This window comes from Gadus morhua, chromosome 7 (assembly GCF_902167405.1).
Source record: "Gadus morhua chromosome 7, gadMor3.0, whole genome shotgun sequence".
Taxonomy (NCBI): Eukaryota; Metazoa; Chordata; class Actinopteri; order Gadiformes; family Gadidae; genus Gadus; species Gadus morhua.
In genome coordinates, this window is record NC_044054.1 from 19,858,140 (window position 1) to 19,883,586 (window position 25,447).

The following is a 25,447-nucleotide window of genomic DNA, read 5'->3' on the forward strand; positions in this document are numbered from 1 at the left end:
GGATATATGAACCACAGATGTGAGTGATGTGAAGTATATTACAAAAACTAATTGCGGGTGTGGTCATACGCCAGTAGTTTCTGCCCCACTGAAATTTAGGGTCACCGCACGCTACTGATCACGGCCAACAGGTCTGTGTGCCTCCAGACGATACTATGAATCTCAAACGACTGTGTCGGGTTCTCCGACGTCTCTGGTTCTTCCACGCCACATCAATCTGAAGTAGACTGAACCACGACATGGAGGAGAAAGGGATTGTTGGCCGTGATTGTTGACCGCGATTGTCTCCCGCCGGAGCCTCGCTGCCGAGGGACCACCGCCTCGGCAGCGGGCAGCAGGCAGCGCTTAGGCACCACCGCCTCCTGCAGCAGGCAGCGCCGAGGCGGTGCCTGCTGCACACACACACACACACACACACACACACACACACACACACACACACACACACACACACACACACACACACACACACACACACACGCACGCACACACACACACACACACACACACACACACACACACACACACACACACACACACACGGCGCTCGCACAGTCGTAGCTCATTGTCATTGAAAAACATTGAACAGGGGTATACACGCAAGTAATTTCTGGTTACTTCCTCTATTTCTTCAAACATTTCACAAGGTTGCAAACGGCTGTTCTTATCTTTCTCTCACGAGTCTCTGCATGATTCAGGTAACTTTGTTAGGAAATCATCTTCCCGCCAAACAGCTGGTGAAATACACTGATGTACGCATCAGTAATAGATGTAATGATTACGAATCGATGCATAAATACACGCACAATGCTTTATCTATGGCACTCGACAATCTCACACAGAGCAGCTCTGTGCACCACCAGATAATGCTGTGTACCGTGGTGGCACTGGGAGTGTTGGATTAGTCATGCAGGTGGAAGGTGTGCCCGCTACACACTGGTTGTAGTCCCTGCCGTGTGAGGCTTGGGGTGCTCAATCTTGTCATCTTATTCTCCTTCCTTCACAGCCCCCCCATTGGGAGAAGCTTGTATTAATGCATTTCAACCGGCGATGAGAAGAGTTGTGAGGGTAACCAAAGAGCAAAAACGTAGAGCTCCATTACAACTGACTAACTGGTCTTTCTCCCACACACTGACACTCATAAACCAAGGCCACACACAAACACAGATCCGGATTCATCATGAAACAGATTTCTCTGCTAGACCACATGCTCTTGTACCAGTTATACGGCTTGTTCGAGCTGTCTTCGGTTAAAGTTAGACAATAGAGGTTAAATAAATGAATCAACTGATTTGCCGGAAGTGACTTCTAGTTGAGAATCAGATGTGTGAGTGACAAATGCCAGCATATAATTTGTTAATGATTTTTTTTTGTTTGGGTGGTTAGAATCTACCTTTTTAAACAAGTCTTGACAAAGATTCCTACTGTTTTGTTTTAGTCACAGGACCAGGAAAAGTATTGGCTCTGATACTATTTGATTCCGGCCCTACAAACAATAGGCGTGGGAAATTTTGCCAACTTGTAAACGTACCAACGTATGACTGTACCTTTCAAGACACATGAGTAATGAAGGGGAAGGCCAGGCTCCTGTTCCCTACGTCCTCAGAGGAATAGCACCGCACCGCATATTTGAGTCCAGAGGCCGTTATATAATATAATAAATTATAGGAGTCATAGTCATAGTTAAAGCACGTGTGGTTCTTTATTTGAATGTATTTGTTTGTTAACATGGCTGGTCATAGTAGGGTTTTTATAATGTCTTCATGTCCAATACACGTAGTTAGGCTTATCTTTTTCGATACCAACTCAGAGTAAAAATTTGTCTGGGGTTATCAATGTTTGATTAAAAACATTGGTCAGCAGCTTTGATGTGACTAACACATGGCATCATGGTTTACTTTACACACTCACGTCCTCTACTGCATCTGCGTTTTAAGATAAGATACTTTTAAGAAACAGAGGTCGTCTGAGATTTTTGATCATATCATCTTCAGACATTAAAAACATTTATTTTACAGTATACCTGTATTGTAAAAAGATCTGTTGCGTGATTTATCTTCCCCCACCCCAGTGAACCTGTGCCATTGACAACCCCACACAGCCATCGCCAAGCAGGAAGGCATGGGCTAGTAAAAAAAAAGCATGCATTGAAATATATTGCTTTTTTTTCTTTAGTTTCTTTATTTATTTACAACCTTTGTATCAAATGCAAAGAAAAACATCATTATTTTGGCTCAATCTAAGTATATTGGACAAGAAGACATTATAAAAACCCTACTATAACCAGCCATGTAAACAAAAAAATACATTTACAATGAAAGGACCAAAAATCACAGCGACAATGAAGCAACGTTTTTGACTGTGAAGTCAAAAAGGATTATAGAAGATTATGCTCCTATAATCTTTCATATTATAACCTATAGCCTCTGGACTCAAACGCACGATTCTGTGTAATTCCTCTGAGGACGTAGGGAACAGGGCACTGGGATTCCCCTGCATTACTCAACGTCTGACTGTACTCATACAGTCAGACGTTGGTACATTTACTGTGGGAAGTTCTTCCCACAGCATTATTTTTGTAGGGCAAGAATAAATTAATAACAGAGCCAATACTGGTTTTCGTCCTGTGACTTAAACAAAACAGAAGGAATTTTTCCAGCAAATCTCTGTCAAGACTTGTTTTAAAATGATAGATTTTAACCTCTCGAACGAAAAAAAATACATTGACAAATTGTCACTCATACATTGGATTGTAAACTTGAAATCTCATCCGGAAAAATCTGAGGATTCATTCCATTAACGTCTTTCTATTGTCTAATTTATACCCAAGAGAACTCGAACTAGCCCTATAGGTACAAGGCCATGTGTTCTAGCGGAGATATCAGGATCAGGATGAATCAGGATGTGTGTTTGTGTGTGGCCTTGGTTTATGAGTGTCAGTGTGTCAGAGTGAGACCTGTTTGTCAGTTTTAATGGAGCTCTGCGTTATTTGCTCTTCGGTTACCCTCACCACTAATCTTCTCATCGCCGGGTGAAATGCATTCATACAAGCTTCTCCCAATGGGGGGGCTGTGAAGGAAGGAGAAAAAGGTGACAGTGGGCATTGAGCACCCCCACATCACATGGCAGGGACTACAACCAGTGTGTAGCGGGCACACCTTCCACCTGCATGACTAATCCAACACTCCCAGTGCCACCATGGTAGACTGCGTTATCTGGGGGTGCTCAGAGCCACTGTGTGATATTGTCGAGTGCCATAGATGAAGCATGAGTGTGTATTTATGTTTCATAATCATTTGATTTATTACCGATGCGGTGTAGACATCAAAATATTTCACCAGCTGTTTGGTAGGTAGATGATTTCCTAACAAAGTTATGGAATTTTATGGCATCTATATAGTCTTTTGTGGTAGGTTCGGCAACGACGACTAAAACATTTCAATAACAGCCCTTTTTGTTTACCAATGATTCACCTCAATAATGATCATTTTCATCAATAATAATCATTTAGATTGATCAATTAAACATATTTTTCTATGTTTGCATATCAACAAATGCTTCTAGTCCTACAGAGGGGTCTTGTGTGTCTTCAGGTTACGACTTGGAGTGTAGTTCCACCAGCGAACAACACCTTGTTATTGTTTCATAGATATGCCTTGAGTATGCAAATCCATGACTTATAACACACATTAACAGATGGAGAGGTGGAAGCAGTTGTTTGGAACTGCCTTTTTAATGTTTCTGATCCTACACACACAAAGACACACACACACACACACACACACACACACACACACACACACACACATGCACATACACACATGCACATACTCACAGAAAATAATGAAACTATCTCTTTCGCATGCACACACACACACACAAATTAAATGACACACAGAAACAGACAGACCGTGATATACACACATACACACACCGCCGTCTCCAGACTAGCCCCCCCACACACGCACAAACACACACAATTAGACTAAAAAATCACACACACACACACACATGCTCATAATCAAACACAAAACGTCACACACAAACACAGACACAGATATACACCCACACACAATCATACACAAACACACACACACACACACAAACACAAACACAGGCACACAGACATGATTAACGGTGTGCTTCAGGGGTCTTCGCAGTACCTTGACCCACAGACACAGCCCTTCGCAGAGCCAGCCGTACATCAAGAGACGGAGACCTCCTTGTGGGGACGTGCCTTGAAGAGATGGGGACACTCTGGCTGGGACTGCTGGTTCTCCTGGTGCCCAGCCAGCTCCACAGCCTTCCCCTGCTGACTGCAGAGCGGCCTGGCCCACCTGCCCCATCGCAGGACGAGGTGATGTTTGCAAAGGTATTTATGATGGATGGATGATGGGTTAAGGATAGGACCCCAGGGAGTAGCAAGGATGAGCGAGTCGTCCGTGCTTTGATTTTGTTGTGGCGGTATTCTAAATTAATGCAAAGTCTTCCCAGAACGATGTTGCTGTTGTCGCACGTATATTCTTTTACCAGGTAGCTGCAAACACGAGCAGTGACTACTGTGTTGTCAAACAAAGGACTTTTATTTTTAGCCCTGGATTAATTAATATTTGACTGTTCTTCCCTGGCTAGGGGGATGACTTCGCAAAAAGAAACAACGTTTGAATCGTACAAAACACCAATAAAAAGAGTAAATAAAAAAGAGGGCCTCCCTTTTCTCTTTTGTTGTCCCATCTTTCCAGAGATACTTAGAGAAGTTCTATGGCTACGGGCCGTCCCAGTCGGACCGGCAGAGGAGGGGGGCAGCCAGCCCCGCCACGGCTGATGACCGGCTCTGCGCGGCGGTGAAGCAGTTGCAGCGGTACTTCGGCCGTCCCGACAACGGCCGGCTGACGCCCGACACGTTGGCGCTCATGCGGAAGCCTCGGTGTGGCTTGTCCGACGTGGAGCCCTTCCACAACACGTGGCGCTGGAAGAGGAGTACGCTGAGCTACAGGTTTTTACCAGGGGTTTTATTCCCCCATACAGCAGCGGCAATCTTGGTTATGCTAGCTGAATGCGCTATTTTGCATTCAGTCCCCTCCCACCAAGCTAGCTAGATGGAACTCAAACTGGCCACTAGGTGAATGAAGTGGTCCACCCTAACGTCAACGAATCGTCACTGTGAGCCTGTACTGTAAAGGGTCAATTATGATTCCACCATTATGGTTCCGCGTGGTCGTGAACTAGTTTTGGTTCTGCGTGGGGTTTCAGTGAATGGACCAAACACAGGCCTTGCTGCTGCATCGCCTCTATGCAAGGTTACAATTTTTGGGAGGCGCACGTCAGGCCCTTGTGGTGGACGCAAGGAGGGTCCGCAAGGAAGTAATGGGGCGGAAAACCATGTCGAACCATAATTGAGCCTTAAGTTCTGAGCAGGCCAATGAATTATTTTCATGTTTCTTAGTAATGGCGTTGTCATCCCAGAATCTCTAGCTACGGCCCGACTGCCAGCGGACGCCTGACAAGTGTGATCCAAATTTGTCGTTTGTTGCGGGGACAGAACTCCAGCAGGAGATTGTGTTTTTCAAAACAGGTATGCACCGCGACGACAACGCAAAGTTCAACTGTCTCAACCCATGATCTACGGGAGCATGCAACAACATTTCACTGGATGTCTGCCAAAATTCCTTCCTCAAAGTATTTATCATCCGATCACAGTCAAAATAACGGCAACCCATTCATTAAAGCAACATGTAAAAGCCCATGGCCTGTCTGTCTTAAAGATTCATGTGGCGTTAGTATCCGACATCTGATGAGATCTGGATCAGTCTGATCCGTGGCTTGTGGCCCGATGCTGTACCACATAACATGGACGCCGCCTATGAGAATGTGGAGATGAACCAAGTCTTGTTTTTTAAAGGTATGCGTAATCTCTTTCAAGATGATTCATTTTCTATAGTGTCAGCGAGATTATTACTTGGTCGCAATATTTTTTCTATGTCTGACTCATGAGTGTGTGTGTGGGTTTGTGTCTGCCTGCTGGTGTCTGTATGTGTGTGCGTGTGTGTCTACGCCTGTGTGTGTGTGTGTGTCTATGCCTGTGTGTGTGTGTGTGTGTGTGTGTGTGTGTGTGTGTGTGTGTGTGTGTGTGTGTGTGTGTGTGTGTGTGTGTGTGTGTTTGTCTCTCTACAACTCTATGTTTGTTTGGTTGTGTTTGTCTGTGTGTGTGTGTGTGTGTGTGTGTGTGTGTCTGCGCCTCTATGTGTGTGTGTGTGTGTGTGTGTGTGTGTGTGTGTGTGTGTGTGTGTGTGTGTGTGTGTGTGTGTGTGTGTGTGTGTGTGTGTGTGTGTGTGTGTGTGTGTGTGTGTGTTTCTAAAGGTAGTCAGTACTGGGTTATCAGACAGTTAAATCTGATGGCAGGGTTCCCCAGCAACATCTCAGACCTGGGCTTCCCTCCCAGAGTGCAGGCTGTAGACACTGCCCTTCACTTCCGCTTCGCACACCTCACCGTCTTCTTCACTGGCACTGAGTGCTGGAGGTACCCCCAAATCCATTTTGGATATTTACTGCTATTTACCAGAGGCTGTTTTTCCAAAGTCTTCTGGTAGTTTTCCAGTAATTCCATATACATGTCCTTAAAGAGCAGGTATGTGTTCAGTATCTTGCTTAAGGAGGCCTTGTAGTTCGCCTGCACCCAATTGGGTATCGAACCCAGAACCTTTTGCCTGGCGGACAGACACCCTTGGCCTGGTTCAACCATTCAACACTGCTCCCCATGTTGTAGATAAGGCAAGACAAGTGTTTCTTTGCATATACTACATACCAATTAGTCATCTCAACAAGATAATGAATATCAATGTCTGTGGCTCATATAATGATTATGGGTCGTGTATCTTGAATTAGATGTGTCAGAGCGAGTTGGGAAGGATTTACAATCAGCATGTACCTCTGCTTGTATTCCAGGTACGACGAGCAGTAGAAGACAATGGAGGAGGGGTCCCCAGCGCCAATAGACCAGCAATGGCCGGGCGTTCCCTCTCACCTCGATGCAGCTATTTTTTATAAGGGTACATGTAATGTTTTGATTTATCACAATCAAACCCAACACTTTGTGTAGGAGTTAATGTCTATGTTGCAGCCTTGATTTGTGCATTTATTATGTATCCACTCTATGGTAGTGAGGTATGGATACCTTACCACCAGTCTGGATGTTTACAAAGACAATCACATCCAAACCCTGCCTCTGATTTGCCCTCCATTTGATCATGTGGGTGTGAGAGTTATACCAAGCACACCAACCATAACTAAATACTACTTTGCGTGATGTGTACCCATCATCCCAGCCTGCTCATTACACCTACCCATTTTACATTATTCATGCATTATTTTTTTATTATTCAAATACAAGTGTTTACAATTACTATGATTATTAGTATTGTAATTAATTACTGCATATTTTATACATTTTACTTGCAAAATTATGACACCAAACAAAGTAAGTCCACATTCATATTCACAGTTCCATAGTCCTCCGTGCTTCACTTTTACATTTGTTAAGCATCTTATTTTTCAGTATTTTTTTCTGAAAAAAATACGCAAGCAAGCATGATGTGCTTGCTTGCGTGTGTGTGTGTGTGTGTGTGTGTGTGTGTGTGTGTGTGTGTGTGTGTGTGTGTGTGTGTGTGTGTATGTGCTTGTTTATGTCTGTGTGTGTGTGTGTGTGTGTGTGTGTGTGTGTGTGTGTGTGTGTGTGTGTGTGTGTGTGTGTGTGTGTGTGTGTGTGTGTGTGTGTGTGCTCCGTCGTTGAAAGGAAGAAGCACAAAGAGAGAAGTGGTTAGAATGATTAGATTATACTGTATTCAACTTCTAGTTGTAATTGAACCAATAACAATAATGTGGAAACCCCAGTCGATAATGTAACAAATTTCTGAGGGCATAATATAATAACATTTTGCCAATCATTTTATAACATACAACATGCGTTCACCCCAAATTACTCTTAAAAAGCAGTGCAAACATTTAAATATTTTTTAACCGTTCAGCGAACAAAAGGCAACAGGCTGAATATCATTTAGATGGCCACTCAATGACATGCAGAAGCTTCATCAACACGCCCACTGAAGTGTTGTGCGAAACACCAACTTTCTAATCCTCATTCACATATAGGTAATTTACATTTCCTACGGAGAATAGTACCTCAGGGGTAGTATTTTTCAGGAGATTTTCAGGGTAAAAGTGTCAGGATATGTTGTTCACACATACGTCCCATTTGGAGAATATCAGGACTCACACGTGTGTCTGAAATCAGCTAGTGTGTGAGCATTTGATCACATTATAAAATTAGTCAATTTATGGTAACAGGGCTAATTGTTCAATGGAAAGTTTAGTACATTATGCATGCAAATATATTATTAAATAGCTTTTACTGTTATTCTGGGCTGAAAAGTGCATTGACATCAAATGTAAGGCAACTACTATTGGTTAGTTGCCTTACATTTGTACAAGTATAAACATCATTGAGATTAAACATCTCTTCCAGTGTCCTGGCCAAGACAGGCAGCAGTAGCATACAGTCACACATAGCATACACACAAACATAAGAAAAATAAAACAACTAAAACAGCCTGCAGGGGCGAGGGGGGATATCAATATCGCAAGACATTTGGGGAGGCTCAAGGAGGAGTGTAATATTACGTTTAAGCAACAAAGTGTAAAAACATTTCGGTAGGCTGAAGGATTTGGGTAATATTACATTTGAGCAACAAAGTTTAGTCTTGTGGTGGACTCTAGAGACATAATTCACCATACTTATCGACATGTTTTCGTTCTGTGTTATAGGGACACTGTCTCTGTAAGATCACGTGACTTATCTGTTGATATGCCGGTCGGTGTGATGTTTGAGTTTAACGTTTTTTATCTGACAAAAAGAACGACCGCCGTTGATTGTCGAGCTGAGAAATTGTCTCTCCTCTTCGTTTAGCCGTCATGTTTAAAAAACGTAACATCTTAGCTCGGCCAGTGTGTCGCTGCCTTTGTCTTGACGCACGGTGTGTGCGCGTGTGCGTGCGCGTGTGCGTGCGCTTTCGTGTATGCGTTGCTTCCTTTTTCTTGCTGTGTGTGCGTGTGTGTTTGTGTAAGTGTGGGTGTGTGTGTGTGTGTGTGTGTGTGTGTGTGTGTGTGTGTGTGTGTGTGTGTTTTAGTGTTTCTGTCTATAGTCTTGGCTTGCATAAATCCGGAAATACAAATATTACGTATTGTCTGTTGACGTAGTTTACAGGAAGTAATGAACCAGACAGGGATGTGGTTAAAACGATTACATTATATTGGCACATAAGACTGTGTTGTCACTATGTCATCTGTTTTTAATGTTGTCAATGAGAAATGGACAACATTTCTCATTCCCATTGTTGATAATTGTAATTATCAACAATGGGAAAATCATCACCCAGCGGTTGTCAAAGTGGGGTACTAGTACCCCTCGGGGTACCTGGATGGGTCTAGGGCAGGGGACACCAACCTTTTTGAACCTGAGAGCTACTTCATGGCTACTTCATCATACGAAGGGCACCTAGTTTGATACACTTCTGAAGTAACAAATTTGCTCAGTTTGCCTTTAGTTACATATTATTATTATTATTGATTAATTATAATCATCTATGTGAAGACACTGATCATGTTAATGATTTCTCACAATAATTATCAACAATGATTTAAAAAAGGTGGGAAAAGGTTGTTCAAGAATGAGTTGTGCTATGTTTAGAACCAGCCTGCGGGCGCCTCACATGGGCCTTGGGGCGCCCTGGTGCCCGCGGGCACCGTGTTGGTGACCCCTGGTCTAGGGGTTATTCGAAAGAAATCTGGGATTTACCTTCACAAACAGTCCTGTGGCTGACAGAAGTCTCAGTACCAAAAATAAATGTATACAGCCCAGTATAACCACACTCCACTCCACACTCCACTCCTTCCACTTATCCATTGCGGGAAACTCACACATTAAAAGATCTACACACCGTGCTTTTGGTCGTTAATGAACGTTGCCATGAGTACAGAGATGTTTGTCTCAAAGTCGGGAGTCAGAAACGTTAGGTTAGTTAAGTACCGACACATTTATTAATATTTTTGAAAGCAAGATCCTGGAAAATATTGGTCGGCACAACCACTACTGTTTTTAGCTTTTGGTTGATTTAACGCCTATGACACAAGAACTAATCCACATATGACCACCAATGGCAACAATGTCTATGTTCACACGCATAGGAAAAAGAAATCCTGTCATTACATGTTGTCCTACGTAGAATAAGCTTACATTGCTCCAAAATATTGGTTATTCTGTCTCGTCTTTATATTTTATGTATAAATGTAATGTATGTAGATGCGTGTCCATTTTTTTTTGCAGCAGCAGAATTAAGAACAAAAACATTTCAGTGAGCTGTCTGTGAAGCTGGGAGAACTTGGTGGGATGGAATCGGTCGCAAGGGGTACATCACTGATCAAAGTTTGGGAACCACTGGATCCGACAATTCCATACCAGAAAACACTTCAGTTTTCCATTGATATGTATACAAAAGACTGCTTCCATTAAAGCAGTCAGGAAGCATGTATGTGCCATTCAAAATTGTAATTAAGTAATGTTTCTACATTGTATGCTATGTTATAAAAAATAAATATATTACTATAGTATTTCAATGTGTTACTCAACTATTTAACAATATCCATACAACTAATCCTGTGGACAGGCCTCTAAAGAGTTGTAATGCATGTCATCGGGGAATAATTACAAATAATTTGGGCGTGAATCTTGTTACTATTACGAGTGGCAGCATGTCTACGGGCCGTCTACCCGGCAATGATGGTAGCCTGAGGCTGCAGGGGACAGCCACCCAGAATCACCACTCGGGAGGGTAAGGAGGGAAAGGGCTTTGCAAAAAGATATATGGGGTAAAGAAAAACAATAGCAAACAAAGGCAACTTAACATTACAATACATACGTCATTCATTAAAGGTCCTTCATCCATAGCATCACTTGTATTAACGTTAATAATGATTTTCCATCACTTTTATATCACATGACACCTTCCCATACTAATTGTACAAAATGCCGTTAAATCTTTTATTTGTCAGTGCACATGTAGAAATATTGGCTACACAACAACATTTCTTCTCTGCATTTCTGCATTGCTGCATTGCACTTTTTAAGTCCATAAGTCCCTCAATAACTTTATTTTTGACCAGCCATGTAACATAACCAAAATTCAATCATACAAACAAAATATATGACAATTGAATCATTAATTGATCAAACATTCCTAAATAACGCAACATATGCCACGCAGTGTCTCCTTTGTGTCAGTATGTTTGCAGATTTTCTTTTTCCTTCTCCTTAGCCTAGCCTTAGCCTCCTTAGGGGGACGGGGGGGGGGACGGGGGGACGGACGGACTTCAGTGAGGGTTTCACTCCGTCTATACGAACAAGTGTGCGCCTGCAGCCAGAGGGGGCGCCAAAATACCTATTCCCCACACAATATTATGTCGTACTTCATTGATAACCGCTGCGCAGCGCATTTTTTTTTTATACTGCTCGTGGCGCCCCCCATGTGATTTGCCGCCCCCCACAAATATGCCGCCCCGGGCGTCTGCCCGGGTCGCCCGTGCCTAAAACCGCCACTGTGTGTGTGTGTGTGTGTGTGTGTGTGTGTGTGTGTGTGTGTGTGTGTGTGTGTGTGTGTGTGTGTGTGTGTGTGCTCCGTCGTTGAAAGGAAGAAGCACAAAGAGAGAAGTGGTTAGAATGATTAGATTATACTGTATTCAACTTCTAGTTGTAATTGAACCAATAACAATAATGTGGAAACCCCAGTCGATAATGTAACAAATTTCTGAGGGCATAATATAATAACATTTTGCCAATCATTTTATAACATACAACATGCGTTCACCCCAAATTACTCTTAAAAAGCAGTGCAAACATTTAAATATTTTTTAACCGTTCAGCGAACAAAAGGCGACAGGCTGAATATCATTTAGATGGCCACTCAATGACATGCAGAAGCTTCATCAACACGCCCACTGAAGTGTTGTGAGAAACACCAACTTTCTAATCCTCATTCACATATAGGTAATTTACATTTCCTACGGAGAATAGTACCTCAGGGGTAGTATTTTTCAGGAGATTTTCAGGGTAAAAATGTCAGGATATGTTGTTCACACATACGTCCCATTTGGAGAATATCAGGACTCACACGTGTGTCTGAAATCAGCTAGTGTGTGAGCATTTGATCACATTATAAAATTAGTCAATTTATGGTAACAGGGCTAATTGTTCAATGGAAAGTTTAGTACATTATGCATGCAAATATATTATTAAATAGCTTTTACTGTTATTCTGGGCTGAAAAGTGCATTGACATCAAATGTAAGGCAACTACTATTGGACAACTACTAAAATAAATATGTTACTATAGTATTTCAATGTGTTACTCAACTATTTAACAATATCCATACAACTATTCCTGTGGACAGGCCTCTAAAGAGTTGTAATGCATGTCATCGGGGAATAATTACAAATAATTTGGGCGTGAATCTTGTTACGATTACGAGTGGCAGCATGTCTACGGGCCGTCTTCCCGGCAATGATGGTAGCCTGAGGCTGCAGGGGACAGCCACCCAGAATCACCACTCGGGAGGGTAAGCAGGGAAAGGGCTTTGCAAAAAGATATATGGGGTAAAGAAAAACAATAGCAAACAAAGGCAACTTAACATTACAATACATACGTCATTCATTAAAGGTCCTTCATCCATAGCATCACTTGTATTAACGTTAATAATGATTTTCCATCACTTTTATATCACATGACACCTTCCCATACTAATTGTACAAAATGCCGTTAAATCTTTTATTTGTCAGTGCACATGTAGAAATATTGGCTACACAACAACATTTCTTCTCTGCATTTCTGCATTGCTGCATTGCACTTTTTAAGTCCATAAGTCACTCAATAACTTTATTTTTGACCAGCCATGTAACATAACCAAAATTCAATCATACAAACAAAATATATTACAATTGAATCATTAATTGATCAAACATTCCTAAATAACGCAACATATGCCACGCAGTGTCTCCTTTGTGTCAGTATGTTTGCAGATTTTCTTTTTCCTTCTCCTTAGCCTAGCCCCTCCTACTTCCTCCATCCTACGGTGTGGTTTCTCATCCAGTGACTCACTTTGGCTTGTTACTCAACACATCAGGGCCCGGCCGTGAAGGTATATAATGCCTGCCTGCGGTGCTCCCAACTCACAACTTAAGTCCTTCACGGCAAAACAACATGCGCTCTTTGAACCTATGCATCTTCCTGAGCTTGACGGCGGCAGTGGTTTACTCCCTGCCCCTAGACAGAGAACAACCGCCACAACAAATCACCCATAAAGATGAAGAATTTGCAGAGGTAAGTCCTTTTTACTTTTTATTTAGGCTTAGCTGTGGAATCTCTTAGTTGTTACAAGTGGTATTGGTATTCACCAATTATCTTTTGAGGAAAAAAATGCTAACAGACAATGCTCTCTGTACATTTTAAAGGGTGAATAACTTTGAATTGGTTGTTGTTTGTCATGCATGTATACATATAAACAACCATTGTATTTTAAAGCTAATATTTAACAATCAATACATCATCCTAAACAGCACAAAGTCTACAAATCATGAAAAAAATTGTCCTCAATGTCTGATCATTGTTCCTGTACCTTACACCCCTCTCTCTCTCTCTCTCTCTCTCTCTCTCTCTCTCTCTCTCTCTCTCTCTCTCTCTCTCTTTCTCTCTCTCTCTCTCTCTCCAACAGAGCTACCTCAAGAGCTTCTTCAACCTCACCAAAGAGCATGAGAGGTCTTTTGGTCGCCGGGGGGTCAACCCCATGGTCGAGAAGCTCAGGGACATGCAGCGCTTCTTTGGCCTGAGTATCACTGGCACTGTGGACGCTGACACCATGCAGATGATGAAGAAGGCCCGCTGCGGGGTCCCCGACACCCAAGTCTCCCGCTTCTCCACTTTCGAGGGGGACCTTAAGTGGCAAACAACGGCCCTCACCTACAGGTAACAGGCACCAGAATACATGCCATTGGGTGGATTCTGTTAAAACGTTAGCATGGTAGACCCCAGTGGGAATTGAGAACCTAACCCTGGCAGCACTCATAAGAGTGTCGCTAGACAGGACCACCACCTTGTTTCTATCTGTGTGTCAGGGGGTCTTGGTGATGTATTGTAGTTTGCTTCTCTCTTGTGGTTTGTGTGTGTGTGTGTGTGTGTGTGTGTGTGTGTGTGTGTGTGTGCGTGTGTGTGTGTGTGTGTGTGTGTGTGTGTGTGTGTGTGTGTGTGTGTGTGTGTGTGTGTGTGTGTGTGTGTGTGTGTGTGTGTGTGTGTGTGTGTGTGGGGGGGGGTTTGTTGGTCTTGAGATGAGTGCGCCTCAGAGTTATTTCTGATCAAACTTCCATGTATCTTTTTGCCTTCACAGGATTCTGAACTACACTCCGGACATGTCCCGGGCAGAGGTAGACGATTCTGTGGAAAAAGCGCTGAATGTTTGGGCCAGGGTCACTCCCCTGACGTTTCGAAGGATGGAGCGCGGTACCGCTGACATCATGATCTCCTTCGTGAGACGATGTAAGTGTTGACGCCAGACTTGAGACTAACCCAACATTGTTAGATGCAACGTATGTGCCCTGTGGCTTTCTAGGGATTAATGTCTGGTCAAACTATTCAAGAAAGAAAACCAACAAAATACAGACCAACAGCAAACCATATCGAAACCATATACAGCAGGGCTATTCAACGTCCTTGTCAAGTGGGCCGAAAAGGAAAACCACTGTGGGTTCATGGGCCACACAGAGTAAAACTACGTGAATGAATAGCTACAAATAAATCATACTTAAAGTAGTGTTAACTTAATATATATAGTACTACTACATGGAATAAACTTGTCAGACGCATTCCTTCCTTCTTCACTTTTAATCGTATCATTATAAAAGATTTTGTTCTCGCATATTTTGGACACGTCACACATCACAAAACAGAACTACTGTACATATGAGACATTTTGAGCCAGTGAGTCAGTGAGAAAGATTGCACTGCCTTGTTTGCCTCATCCTGAGACACTCATGCAGCTTCTCATAGGTCATGAAGCAACGTGCCGTTGTTCTGATGGCATTCATATGAGGAAAGCTAGACTCAAACATATCGGTTGAGCCAAACATTGTCAGAATAAGAGATGCCAGTTCCTGATTGTGGGGTACTGATACTGGCTAGTATCACCGGCTACACACAGAAACCTGATTTGCATTCAACTATGTTTCTCCTTTATTTTATTTCTTTCTTGTGTGGAACCTCTTGCAGGCCAGAAAAAATTAAGAGGGGCCGCATTTGGCCCACGGGCCGCTAGTTGAATTGGCCTGATATACAGTATAAGTATAATACTAGTATATAATATAGTATGTAAAATCGAATCTTATCAAATAATAATATAGCAATAGAATACAATATAATGAATAGTGCAAAAAGTGAGCTGCCAAATTTGACTGAAATAGGCTGATAAATTGCTTATAGCATCACTAGGCTGACATTCTTATGTTCACTGCGCCTCTAAAAACAAAAACAGAATAACCAATCCACTGATTCAGGATGTTCTTGCCAAGTTGCACGTTGAAAGGATGTTGGGGAGATTCATCACAGGACTTCAATCATCTCCCTTTTTGTGCCATCTCTGTGTTTGGTGTACCTGACATTAAAGTGTTTTTGACGTTGTGCCAACAGCGCATGGTGATTTCAACCCCTTCGACGGCCCCCAGGGCACCCTCGCCCATGCCTATGCCCCATCCACGGGGATCGGCGGCGACGCCCACTTTGATGAAGACGAGGATTTCACCTACCGTTCAACAAGAGGTGAGTTCGGCGCACGGAGAATCGCTGGAATATGAACCATTACGCGTTGATAAACAGCACATATCAATATAGCGGGGCTCTCATGTTTCATGTTTGTGTTTGTGTATTTTTCAGGTTATGTTCTTTTCCTGGTTGCGGCCCATGAGTTTGGACATTCCCTGGGCTTGGGCCACTCCAGGGACCCCGGTGCGCTCATGTACCCAAATTACATCTACAAGAACCCCGACACGTTTCAGCTGCCCCGCGACGATGTCAACGGCATCCAGTCCCTCTATGGTCAGTTGAAGGATTAACTTTATTTTAGTGCTACTTGTTTGCCAGGATCGCTTACCTACCTGTAAATCTCAACAAAAAAAGCTATCTATTGTAAGAAATAATGCTTAAAAATGTCTCGGCGTCCTGTTTATTCCTCGACTGATGATTTTGGTTGGACCATGTCCATCCAGGTCCTAACGGCAATGTGAACCCAAATGAACCCACACCACCCACAACCCCCAACTCCTGCGACGCAACCATGGTCCTCGACGCTGTGAGCACCCTGAGGGGCGAGATGCTCTTCTTCAAGGGCAGGTAGAGACCGTTCAAAACACGATAACCCTACACTACAATGACCTTTCATGGATTTATGATCTGTCGAATTCTCATTCACTGTTTGATTGTCGTTGTTGTTGTATTTCAGTTTCTTCTGGCGTAAGCACCTCCAGAACCCCAGGGCCCAGCAGTCCCTCATCTCCAGCTTCTGGCCCAACGCCCCCGAAAAAGTCGATGCTGCTTTCGAGAGCCGCCAGACTGACCGAGTCTATCTATTCCAAGGTACAAGCTCCAGCAGCACAGCAATGATCTGCTGTTGTTTAGCAAGTTTTTAAAAAAATAATGGTAGGGCAGCTGTTTTAATAGTGCTTCAAAAAAAAGCACAGTGTTACGAAGAAAATATCTGCAGGAGAAAACTTTTCACACGTGCTAATCCTGGTTCTTTCCCTGTGACCCTCCAGGTCGTCAGGTCTGGGCTTTCTCCGGGTATGATCTGGCGAGCGGCTTTCCCAGGAATATCGACTATTTCGGTCTGCCTAGGAACGTAAACAAAATCAATGCTGCCTTGTACGATACCCATACACGCAGGACCTTGTTCTTTGTGGGCGACCAGTACTATAGGTAAGAAAACTACCAAAAAACAATCACAACTACACTACTGTCGACTGATAACTGACTCAAGCAATGGGGTCGATCATTTCCGTCCGTGCCATTATACGAGCCTTGAATCACAGTTTCACTCTTGTGTTTCCACAGTTATGATGAGGCAAGACGAACGATGGACGCAGGATTCCCCAAGTCAATAGAAACCCTCCTCCCAGGACACACCAGCAAGGTGACGGCTGGATTCCAGTACAGAGGTGAGTGATGACATGATGCCAATGGTTGTCAAAATAATGTTCTTTGTTTTTTTCGTTTTCAAACAGTTACATTTTATATCACTAGACCCATGACTAGACCCCCCAAAGTTGTTGTTGATCTAAACATATACTAAACTTTTTAACTCCAGCCGTCACTGTTTTCAACTGCCGTATATTAATTAGATAAATTTACGTTTTGGTTTTCTTGCACTCTTATGTGTTGAAATTATTTTGAATGAAAATGACAATGCAGTTATATTGTGCCAGGTTTAACATGTTCCTCCATCGTACCACTTGCAAACCCACTAACGCTGTGTTCTTCTTCCCTCAGGTTACACCTACATTTACAGCGGGTCCAACATGTTTGAGTACAGCCTGAGGACTGGAAGGCTGTTCCGTGCCCTGAAAAACGATTACTTCCTTCCATGCGCTAACTAGAAGAATCTGACCTCATATTGTGTTTTAACAACCAATGGCAGTCGCAGTGAACACTGCACTTCACTACATTTCTTTATAATTTATTTAACAAAGATCTAATAATTTTGTAGTAACATTTATTTTTTAATAAACATGATTTTTCAATCCTAATTTATTTGTACTATGCATCGACAAAAGATTAATTTAAACAATAAAGACATTTGAATGTAATATCTTGTTTGTGATTCGATTTTCAAAGTTGATATCAACAAGTGATATGCAAATGGAGATACTTGTTGGGATATCAAATCTCCTAATGCTGCTATAGGAAAGGGTTTTAAAGAGAGAGAGTATCAATTGGCAAAGAGAGCAAGATATTGAAACCAAACAATCAAAAAGAGGTCCCCTCCCACTGCTCCATATGTATCGCCACCATTGACAAAAAAAGGCCTATTGCTGCGAACAAAAGATAGCTAGGCTACTTCTAACAGATTACACTCAAATAATATCTGTTATAGCCATTTACATTTATCAATTGTGTTATATGCTAGAATATCTATGCAACATACTACTCTCTAATAAAAAAATCATGTTCAGATATTTTCCTGGAATGTATTGACAAACAGACAATCACATACTACGCTCAAGGAACCCTTTCATTCCCAAAACACAGACACACAGGCGAGGTTCTGTGTTCTGTCGAGCATCAAAGGTCCTGTCATATCCAGAGAGATCAAGATCATACAGCACAAAGAGGCCCCAACTCAGTCCCCTTGTCTTTTGTTTCTGACCAAGGAGGGGACATTGCTTTTAAGCAGCTGTGTGTGTGTGTGTGTGTGTGTGTGTGTGTGTGTGTGTGTGTGTGTGTGTGTGTGTGTGTGTGTGTGTGTGTGTGTGTGTGTGTGTGTGTGCGTGCGTGCGTGCGTGCGTGCGTGCGTGCGTGCGTGCGTGTGTGCGTGTGTGTGTGTGTCACATCTTATAATGAGATGTGAACCCTAACCTGAATGGCTCCTGGGTCGGGGGCTGTCTTGTAAGGTTTCGATAGATCTTTGAAGACCTCTAGTGAGCATATAGGGGATGGGCAGCCATCGCAGTTGTACTGTTTTTGTTTTGTTTTGTAGTTTCTCTTCCTTTGAGGGGTAAGTCGCAAACGAAAGCGGCGCTTAGTTGATTAAGCCTGGTTAGAACTAACGGCAACTTCCACTTGAGGCTAAAGCCATTCCATCAAAGCAGTTCAGCCTTGCTCAGGTAAGTTCAAGCCAGGCTTACGTTAACGTGGATTAAGCACGCTCACGAGATATGTAACCAGCCCAGAACTGTGAATGGATCGAATCATGGATCAAATGTCCGAAAAGGTCCGAGCGGGATCTTTTCCAGTGGCAAACAGAAGCTGCTTGTGGAGGTCTATGAGGAGTACAAGCTTATAATAACTCAAAAAGTGAACACTGTAACCATTAATAATTACAGGGATGCTCTCTGGCAAAAACCGCTCATCTGTTGCGTAAGCAGTATTAAGTGTAACATATTTTAATTTAATATTGACTATTGATAAAAAGGGGGAGATAGTCTCGAGGTAATGTGTCAGACTTGCACCCAGTCGTCCGGGGTTCAATCCCCACGCAATTAGTCATTTCGGTAGGATTACTGGAGATTCAAAGAACTTTCATGCCATTTATTTTCCATTTCTTTGAATATTCTAAATTAACTGACCATAGTATTTTTCTCAACAGAACGAGTTTTTTGGCTGCCTGCCGAGAAACTCACCTGAATTCGAATTTATGTGGCTGCAATTTCTCATGCAGCAGTGTCTGTGTCATTGTCACGTAGGCTTATCAGTAACATTAGTATTAACATTAACTTTACCATGGGTTTTTGCAAGTTACATTTGGGTTCAAGGGATATTGAAGTGATTGAATTGGGGATACTGGTTGGGATATCAAATCTCTTAATGCTGCTATAGGAAAGGGTTTTAAAGAGAGAGAGTATAAATTAGCAAAGATAGAAAGATTTGGAAACCAAACAATCAAAAAGATGTCCCCTCCCACTGCTCCATATGTTTCTCTGCCATTGAGAAATGTTGTGTGTGAAGAAAGATCCAATCAAGGAAGAGACTCCTTGATGGGTCAGAAGTAGGTTCATAAAGAGCTGTGACAAAATATAGCTGGGCCACTTCTAACAAATTACACTCAAAAGCCCTTATAGTCCATTAGTGTGTGTGTGTGTATGTGTGTGTGTGTGTGTGTGTGTGTGTGTGTGTGTGTGTGTGTGTGTGTGTGTGTGTGTGTGTGTGTGTGTGTGTGTGTGTGTGTGTGTGTGTGTGTGAGTGTGTGTGCGTGTGTGCGTGTGTGTGTGCGTGTGTTTGTGTGTGTGTGTGTGTGTGTGTGTGCGCGTGTAACAACATACATGTTATAATATTCATAGCTCTTTTCTGTTTAATTTTTAGGTTACTTGGCCCGGCAGATAGAGTTCTACTATCCAAGAAAGAGAGTGCAGCCTGTTTTGTTGAACTGTGAACCGTATCATTTTCACATGTTGTTTTGTCAGCCATCTTGCAAACACATGCTACAGCTAGCTGCAGGCAGGTTACATTATGCACACTGGGCTGACAGTGTGCTGCTTTCATATAGTCCTTGAGAAAAGTATAAATAACTTTATCTTTAACTGATAACCGTTGTTTGATGCTGAACCTCTTAATGTTTTACAAACTGCGAAATAAAACATCACATTTTCAAAGGCATATAATTTGTAATAGGTTTGCGGACAAAGAAAACATCCCGAGCAAATAAAAAAGTGTTGCTTCATTGTTGGTTATTATTTTGGCTCAATCCCAGTATATTGGACATGAAGACATTTTAAAAACCCTATAATACAACCCAGTCTCACGGAAATACGTGTCACAGTCACGTCATTTAATGTATTCATTCGTGATCTGGGACATGTATTTTTTTTTTTTTCGTGCCAAAAAGCACAAATTTCAAACTCATTTATTTCAATTGGAAGTATTTGTCGTGTCACTAAGCACGACTTTCAAACTCATGTTCTGTCCGAGGGCGTTCTCCAACAAGGTGACATTGGGCATTGAGCACCCCCTCCTTCACACGGCAGGGACTACAACCAGTGTGTAGCGGGCACACCTTCCACCTGCATGACTAATCCAACACTCCCAGTGCCACCACGGTACACTGCATTATCTGGTGGTGAACAGAGCCACTGTGTGATATTGTCGAGTGCCATAGATGAAGCATTGTGCGTGTATTTATGTATCGTTATCATTACATCTATTACTGATGTGGTGTAGACATCAGTGTATTTCTCCAGCTATTTGGAGGGTAGAATTCCTAACTAAAGTTACTTGAATCATGCAGAGACTTTGACGAGAATTAATAGACGTTTGCAACTGTGTGAAATGTTTGAAGAAATAGAGGAAGTGACCAGAAATAACTGGAAGTGAACAGAATGTTTTCACCATCTTTAATATGGCAACAAATAATATGAAGATGGGCAAACAGCTCAAACATTACAAAAGAAAGAAGAAAACAATGATTAGTGTTACAATGTAGTTCATTTTTCTTTTTACAGTACAGCTACAGTCCAAATGTTATGAAAACCATAAACTATAAACAGCTTAAAAGTGAAACACATACATTGGAATGGTCGGTTTGAATACATATTAATTTGCATACAATAAATAGGGTGTTATTTTTTTACATCCCTTTTAAAGCTGTGATGGCTTACATTAGTAAGTGTAGTAACAGTAGTCTAAAGAGGGAAAGAGAATACGATTTAGCTATTTTCCTTTGTTTAGAACTGACATCAAGGCATCTCGGATCATACTTAGAATAAAAATAAGGCACACTCGTTGACAAGTGTTGACCCTCTCTACCAGGCTACAAACGTCTCATACTCCGTAACACTAACATATGCAAAACAGTGTCTGTTCTCATGAGGTCACCCTTAACGTTCCTACAGTTTTTCGAAGCGATATCAATGAGGTTTACTGCCAGCACGGTGAAATACATCAGTGATGATCCTACATAGAACTTTAAAACCTGATTTCGGCCTTTATATCATCATACAAAGATAACCTTACATATATATGAACAGTCTTGAACTATATTCAAGTCATACACAGGAATATTCTCCAGGCCGTTTCAAATGCTGTTTTTATAGGTATTCAAACTTTTTTTGAATACCTATACAACTTTTTTCCCCCAATTTGTAAAAACCAATAGCCTTCATAGCATAGAACAATATGGTTCAGGAAACACAATGGTAAAGTCAGGTCGTTTTCCACTTGTTATGAAACTAATACAACAAACAATGAGTGATTTAGAACACTATGCCATCTTGTGGTTACATGTATATTTCATCATAAGAACTGAATTTCTTTAGGTACCTTTAACATATGTGCCAATGACATTGAAATCATATAAATACCCAAATCTAACAAAAAATATTAGAAACAAAATACCCCGGGTATTTCAATTTTGAAATCACATTTCGACACGCAACATGGATTAGCTCAAAGTTTTATTAGTATTAGGGAAGAAGCTATATGAAATGGTTTAACCACAATCACATTGTAAATAAACCACCTTTGAGTATAAGATTGCAAGCCAACTTCAGTTGCACCTACCCCTACAGTCTTAAAGTACCTTCCCCGATTATGGAACCATTTCCCTTGGACTATGTTAAGAAAATATCGTCAATGTCGCAATGCAGATCTCAATAAACGTTTTGCCTTGCTTCTGACGTTTATTTTTGTTTTGTTTTACAATTTATTGGCATCTTATAAGACTTTTGTGGCAGGTTCAGCAACAACGACACTTACTAAAACATTTCAATAACAACCCTTTTTGTTTACCAATGATAACGGTAAATAATCATAATAATAACATTTATTTAAAATACTACTTCCATCTCCGAAGACTTCCTAATGTTATACTGATCTTAGCAAGCCCTCAATGTAAAATCTGAGGGTATCATTGGTGGTGCCTTGAGGAACCCCTGCCCATCTGGTGCGATGACACTCCCCAGCTGTGGTAGAGAGCTAGGTCATTGGCAGGGTCCGTGCTTTGTTGTTTTTGTGCCTGGTGATGGCAGCCACCACATGTTGACTGGCCAACCTGTCTTCAGCCTGTCTTCTGAGGCTCAATGTGCAATGTTGGCCACACGCCGCATAAAAACTGCACACATGTTTGGTGTTATGAATTAGGCTGCGTCACAAAGGCATAGGATTTGCGTGTAAAAGGAAAGAAGCCAAAAGGCGTTACGTACCTTCACTTTTGATCTGTACTTGAGGTAGCTTAATCTGATCTGAAGGCTGTAGTGAAGGAAGATCATTGCTTATAGATTACAGTTTACAGCTTATAATGTATCAATATACAGGACATTATCCTCTGCTAGGTAAATCTTCCTTTTAGCACCCTCTGGTGGCTTGAGTTCTACCTTTCAGATACTTTTAGTTAAGATATTTTAAAGGCACCATTGTTTGCAAAATAACTTTATAAGGTTTTCTAACATTATTATGAGTTCCCCTAGCCTGCCTATTAGGGGTGCAACGGATCGCAAAACTCACGGTTCGGATCGTGGTAATAATCCTGCTTCCTTTAAGCATAGTCAATATTTCAAAGAATTGCAATCTGAGGTATTATTCCTTCTTCTTTTTAACATGGATAGTAAGTAATCCCTAACCCTGCATTTACAACTTTAAATTCAGGATGTCTGCATTGCCTGGTGAGAGTTTAGAGTCTACACTTTAGAGTCATATCCTCATCTTCTTTTTTTTCATCAAGTATGGTAGCGAAATACAGTTTCTGTCGTGTTTTATTTGGCATTTTATAAATCCATTGATTTCTGTTGGAAGACTCATTGCTCATTGCAAGGGGGGCTGGCTGTAGTCTTTTCGCTCGGTTCTAGCTCTACTGTTGATACGGGGAACCAAGCGAAAAGACTACAACCAAACATAAACATGTCCGCTTCCGGTTCAATGGGATTTACGGAACGCCAAATAAAACTACGATACTAGATGATGTTGTTAATACCGGAATTGTCCTTTAAACACGCGCTGATCACGTGAACGTAAAACTTTTTTTTTTATCAGCCGATCCGCGGATCACTTGCATCCCGAAGCGTGAGGGTTGATCCGTACGGATCACAGGTATCCTGCTCCGCCTTTGAAAAATGAAAGCTCAGAAGCGCCAATTTGGCCCCATATGTCGTCATAAGGGGCCAGGTTACCTCCCCTTTTTCTGCTTTGCCCACCCATTGAATTTGGCCCACCTATGACACAATGAGCTACGACCGTGCGAGCGCCACATGTGTGTGTGTGTGTGTGAATATACACACACTGTAATGCAAGTGTATTACACTTCTTTGTCATTTGGATAACCGTTCTGCCGTTGGTGTTATGGCGCATAACACGCAAAGGTAAGGTTTGCGTAAAGCTCCCATTTGGTGAAAAGACTAGACTGCGACGGGTTCTCTGACGTCTCTGGTACTTCCACAACGAGACTCGTAGTGGGGGTTATCTCAGCCATGGTTGAGAAGGAATTGGGGAACTTTGGCTTTGACTCCCTGAAGTCCAGATTGAACCGCGACATGGAGGACAATGTTCCCCGGGATTGTCTCCCGCCTGACCCTGCTGCCTTCAAATACTGTTTTAGGGGCCAACTAACACCTATATAAACGCATCCAAAAGTAGCATGTCATGGGACCTTTAAAAAAAGTATATAGCTGCAGTAGTAAAATGACATCATCATTAGGTTTATTCATCATTGACCCCATATGTTTACCTGAGCAATATGTGTAGGTAGGACCCCAAGCCTGTGAAGATATGCCACCAGGCATGAAACTGTGTCACTACCCCAAGACCAGGGGGCAGAGTTTTTCTACTGGCTCTGACAGACACAAGAAGACACACCAACATCAGCACAATGAAAGCTTCAACAAATGTCTTCATGCCTACTAGAATGGATCAGCTCATAGTACTTGCATTACATTTCTCAGTGTTGTGTCTATGGATAAATTACAGTTGAGACATGATACGCCAACAGTTTCCGGGACTATAAAACTGTAAAACTTTCATTGGACTTGTGTACATCTACTGATGCATTGCCTAACTTGTAGCTAGGGTTAAAACAATAACAAAAAGAGCTGCTCATTTATATATCGGAGACAAACGGCCTCTTACTATGTTGCCAAATGAACGTCAAATACTATCTCACATACCTTAAAGAGTCACAGAGTAGGTTGTCAATATTCCACAGCAAGAACCCTAACAGGAATACCCCTAGAGAGATGTAAGACAGAGACCTGAGCCTGGGGTAGACCCTGTAGTAGAAGAAGAAGAAGAAGAAGAAGAAGACGAATATACCTTATATGTTTCTCCACACATCATATATCAACCACAGTTTCAAAGGGAATACATGCCACCATGTAATCTGGTTATTGTTTTTTTTTCTTGGTCCTCTCCTATTTCAACCACCAACTTACCAGGTGACTATGAAGATGGATCGAATTACTAGGGCAGCTACGAGCGCACCGTACATGACCTAAAAACGGACAGAATAAGAATAATGCTTGAAAAACGACGCAACCCAAAAGTGATATAGTTTGAATAATTCTTCGAAAACTAAGCTTCACCTGACCCAAACAACCTAAAAAGTAATAAAGTTAGAGATTCACTCCGCACAACTTGTCAACGCATAAATAAGCTACTTATATACCATAT

At 42.0% G+C, this 25,447-nt stretch overlaps 4 protein-coding genes across 5 annotated transcripts in view; 2 read left to right on the top strand and 2 right to left on the bottom strand.

Moving 5' to 3' along the window:
- LOC115547824 (collagenase 3-like) overlaps positions 1–13,311 on the bottom strand; it is a 30,000-nt gene extending 16,689 nt beyond the window's left edge. Inside the window, exon 1 of one of the 2 annotated variants that reach the window (XM_030362295.1) lies at positions 13,293–13,311. In XM_030362295.1, coding sequence (XP_030218155.1) covers positions 13,293–13,305 — 13 coding nt within the window. In that variant the 5' untranslated portion in view covers positions 13,306–13,311. The remainder of the gene's footprint in view (positions 1–13,292) is intronic. The other variant, XM_030362294.1, reaches the window with a different exon arrangement.
- On the top strand, positions 4,180–5,899 carry LOC115547830 (interstitial collagenase). The gene is made up of 3 exons (XM_030362301.1): positions 4,180–4,372; positions 4,743–4,980; positions 5,467–5,899. The coding sequence occupies exons 1-3, from the start codon at positions 4,247–4,249 to the stop codon at positions 5,502–5,504; spliced, it is 402 nt and encodes a 133-aa protein (XP_030218161.1). The 5' UTR covers positions 4,180–4,246; the 3' UTR covers positions 5,505–5,899.
- Positions 13,273–17,886, top strand: LOC115547823 (collagenase 3). The gene is made up of 10 exons (XM_030362292.1): positions 13,273–13,423; positions 13,815–14,065; positions 14,484–14,632; positions 15,779–15,907; positions 16,022–16,183; positions 16,354–16,477; positions 16,587–16,720; positions 16,900–17,059; positions 17,195–17,298; positions 17,630–17,886. The coding sequence occupies exons 1-10, from the start codon at positions 13,304–13,306 to the stop codon at positions 17,734–17,736; spliced, it is 1,440 nt and encodes a 479-aa protein (XP_030218152.1). The 5' UTR covers positions 13,273–13,303; the 3' UTR covers positions 17,737–17,886.
- A 3,285-nt stretch (positions 17,887–21,171) lies between these two features.
- The window catches only part of acer3 (alkaline ceramidase 3), a 9,428-nt gene continuing 5,152 nt past the window's right edge, over positions 21,172–25,447 (bottom strand). The window contains exons 7-11 of the mRNA XM_030362298.1: positions 25,210–25,268; positions 24,946–25,047; positions 24,510–24,614; positions 22,993–23,038; positions 21,172–22,901 (exon numbers count right to left, since the gene is read on the bottom strand). Coding sequence (XP_030218158.1) covers positions 22,848–22,901; positions 22,993–23,038; positions 24,510–24,614; positions 24,946–25,047; positions 25,210–25,268 — 366 coding nt within the window. The 3' untranslated portion in view covers positions 21,172–22,847. The remainder of the gene's footprint in view (positions 22,902–22,992; positions 23,039–24,509; positions 24,615–24,945; positions 25,048–25,209; positions 25,269–25,447) is intronic.

Bases quoted from the DNA above. Each gene is read 5' to 3' on its own strand.
- LOC115547823 (XM_030362292.1), top strand. From the start codon at position 13,304: ATGCGCTCTTTGAACCTATGCATCTTCCTGAGCTTGACGGCGGCAGTG. The intron at 14,066-14,483 runs GTAACAGGCACC...TTGCCTTCACAG, and splicing joins ACAACGGCCCTCACCTACAG to GATTCTGAACTACACTCCGG. The intron at 17,060-17,194 runs GTAAGAAAACTA...GTGTTTCCACAG, and splicing joins GTGGGCGACCAGTACTATAG to TTATGATGAGGCAAGACGAA.
- LOC115547830 (XM_030362301.1), top strand. From the start codon at position 4,247: ATGGGGACACTCTGGCTGGGACTGCTGGTTCTCCTGGTGCCCAGCCAG. The intron at 4,373-4,742 runs GTATTTATGATG...CCATCTTTCCAG, and splicing joins ACGAGGTGATGTTTGCAAAG to AGATACTTAGAGAAGTTCTA. The intron at 4,981-5,466 runs GTACGCTGAGCT...TTGTCATCCCAG, and splicing joins CACGTGGCGCTGGAAGAGGA to AATCTCTAGCTACGGCCCGA.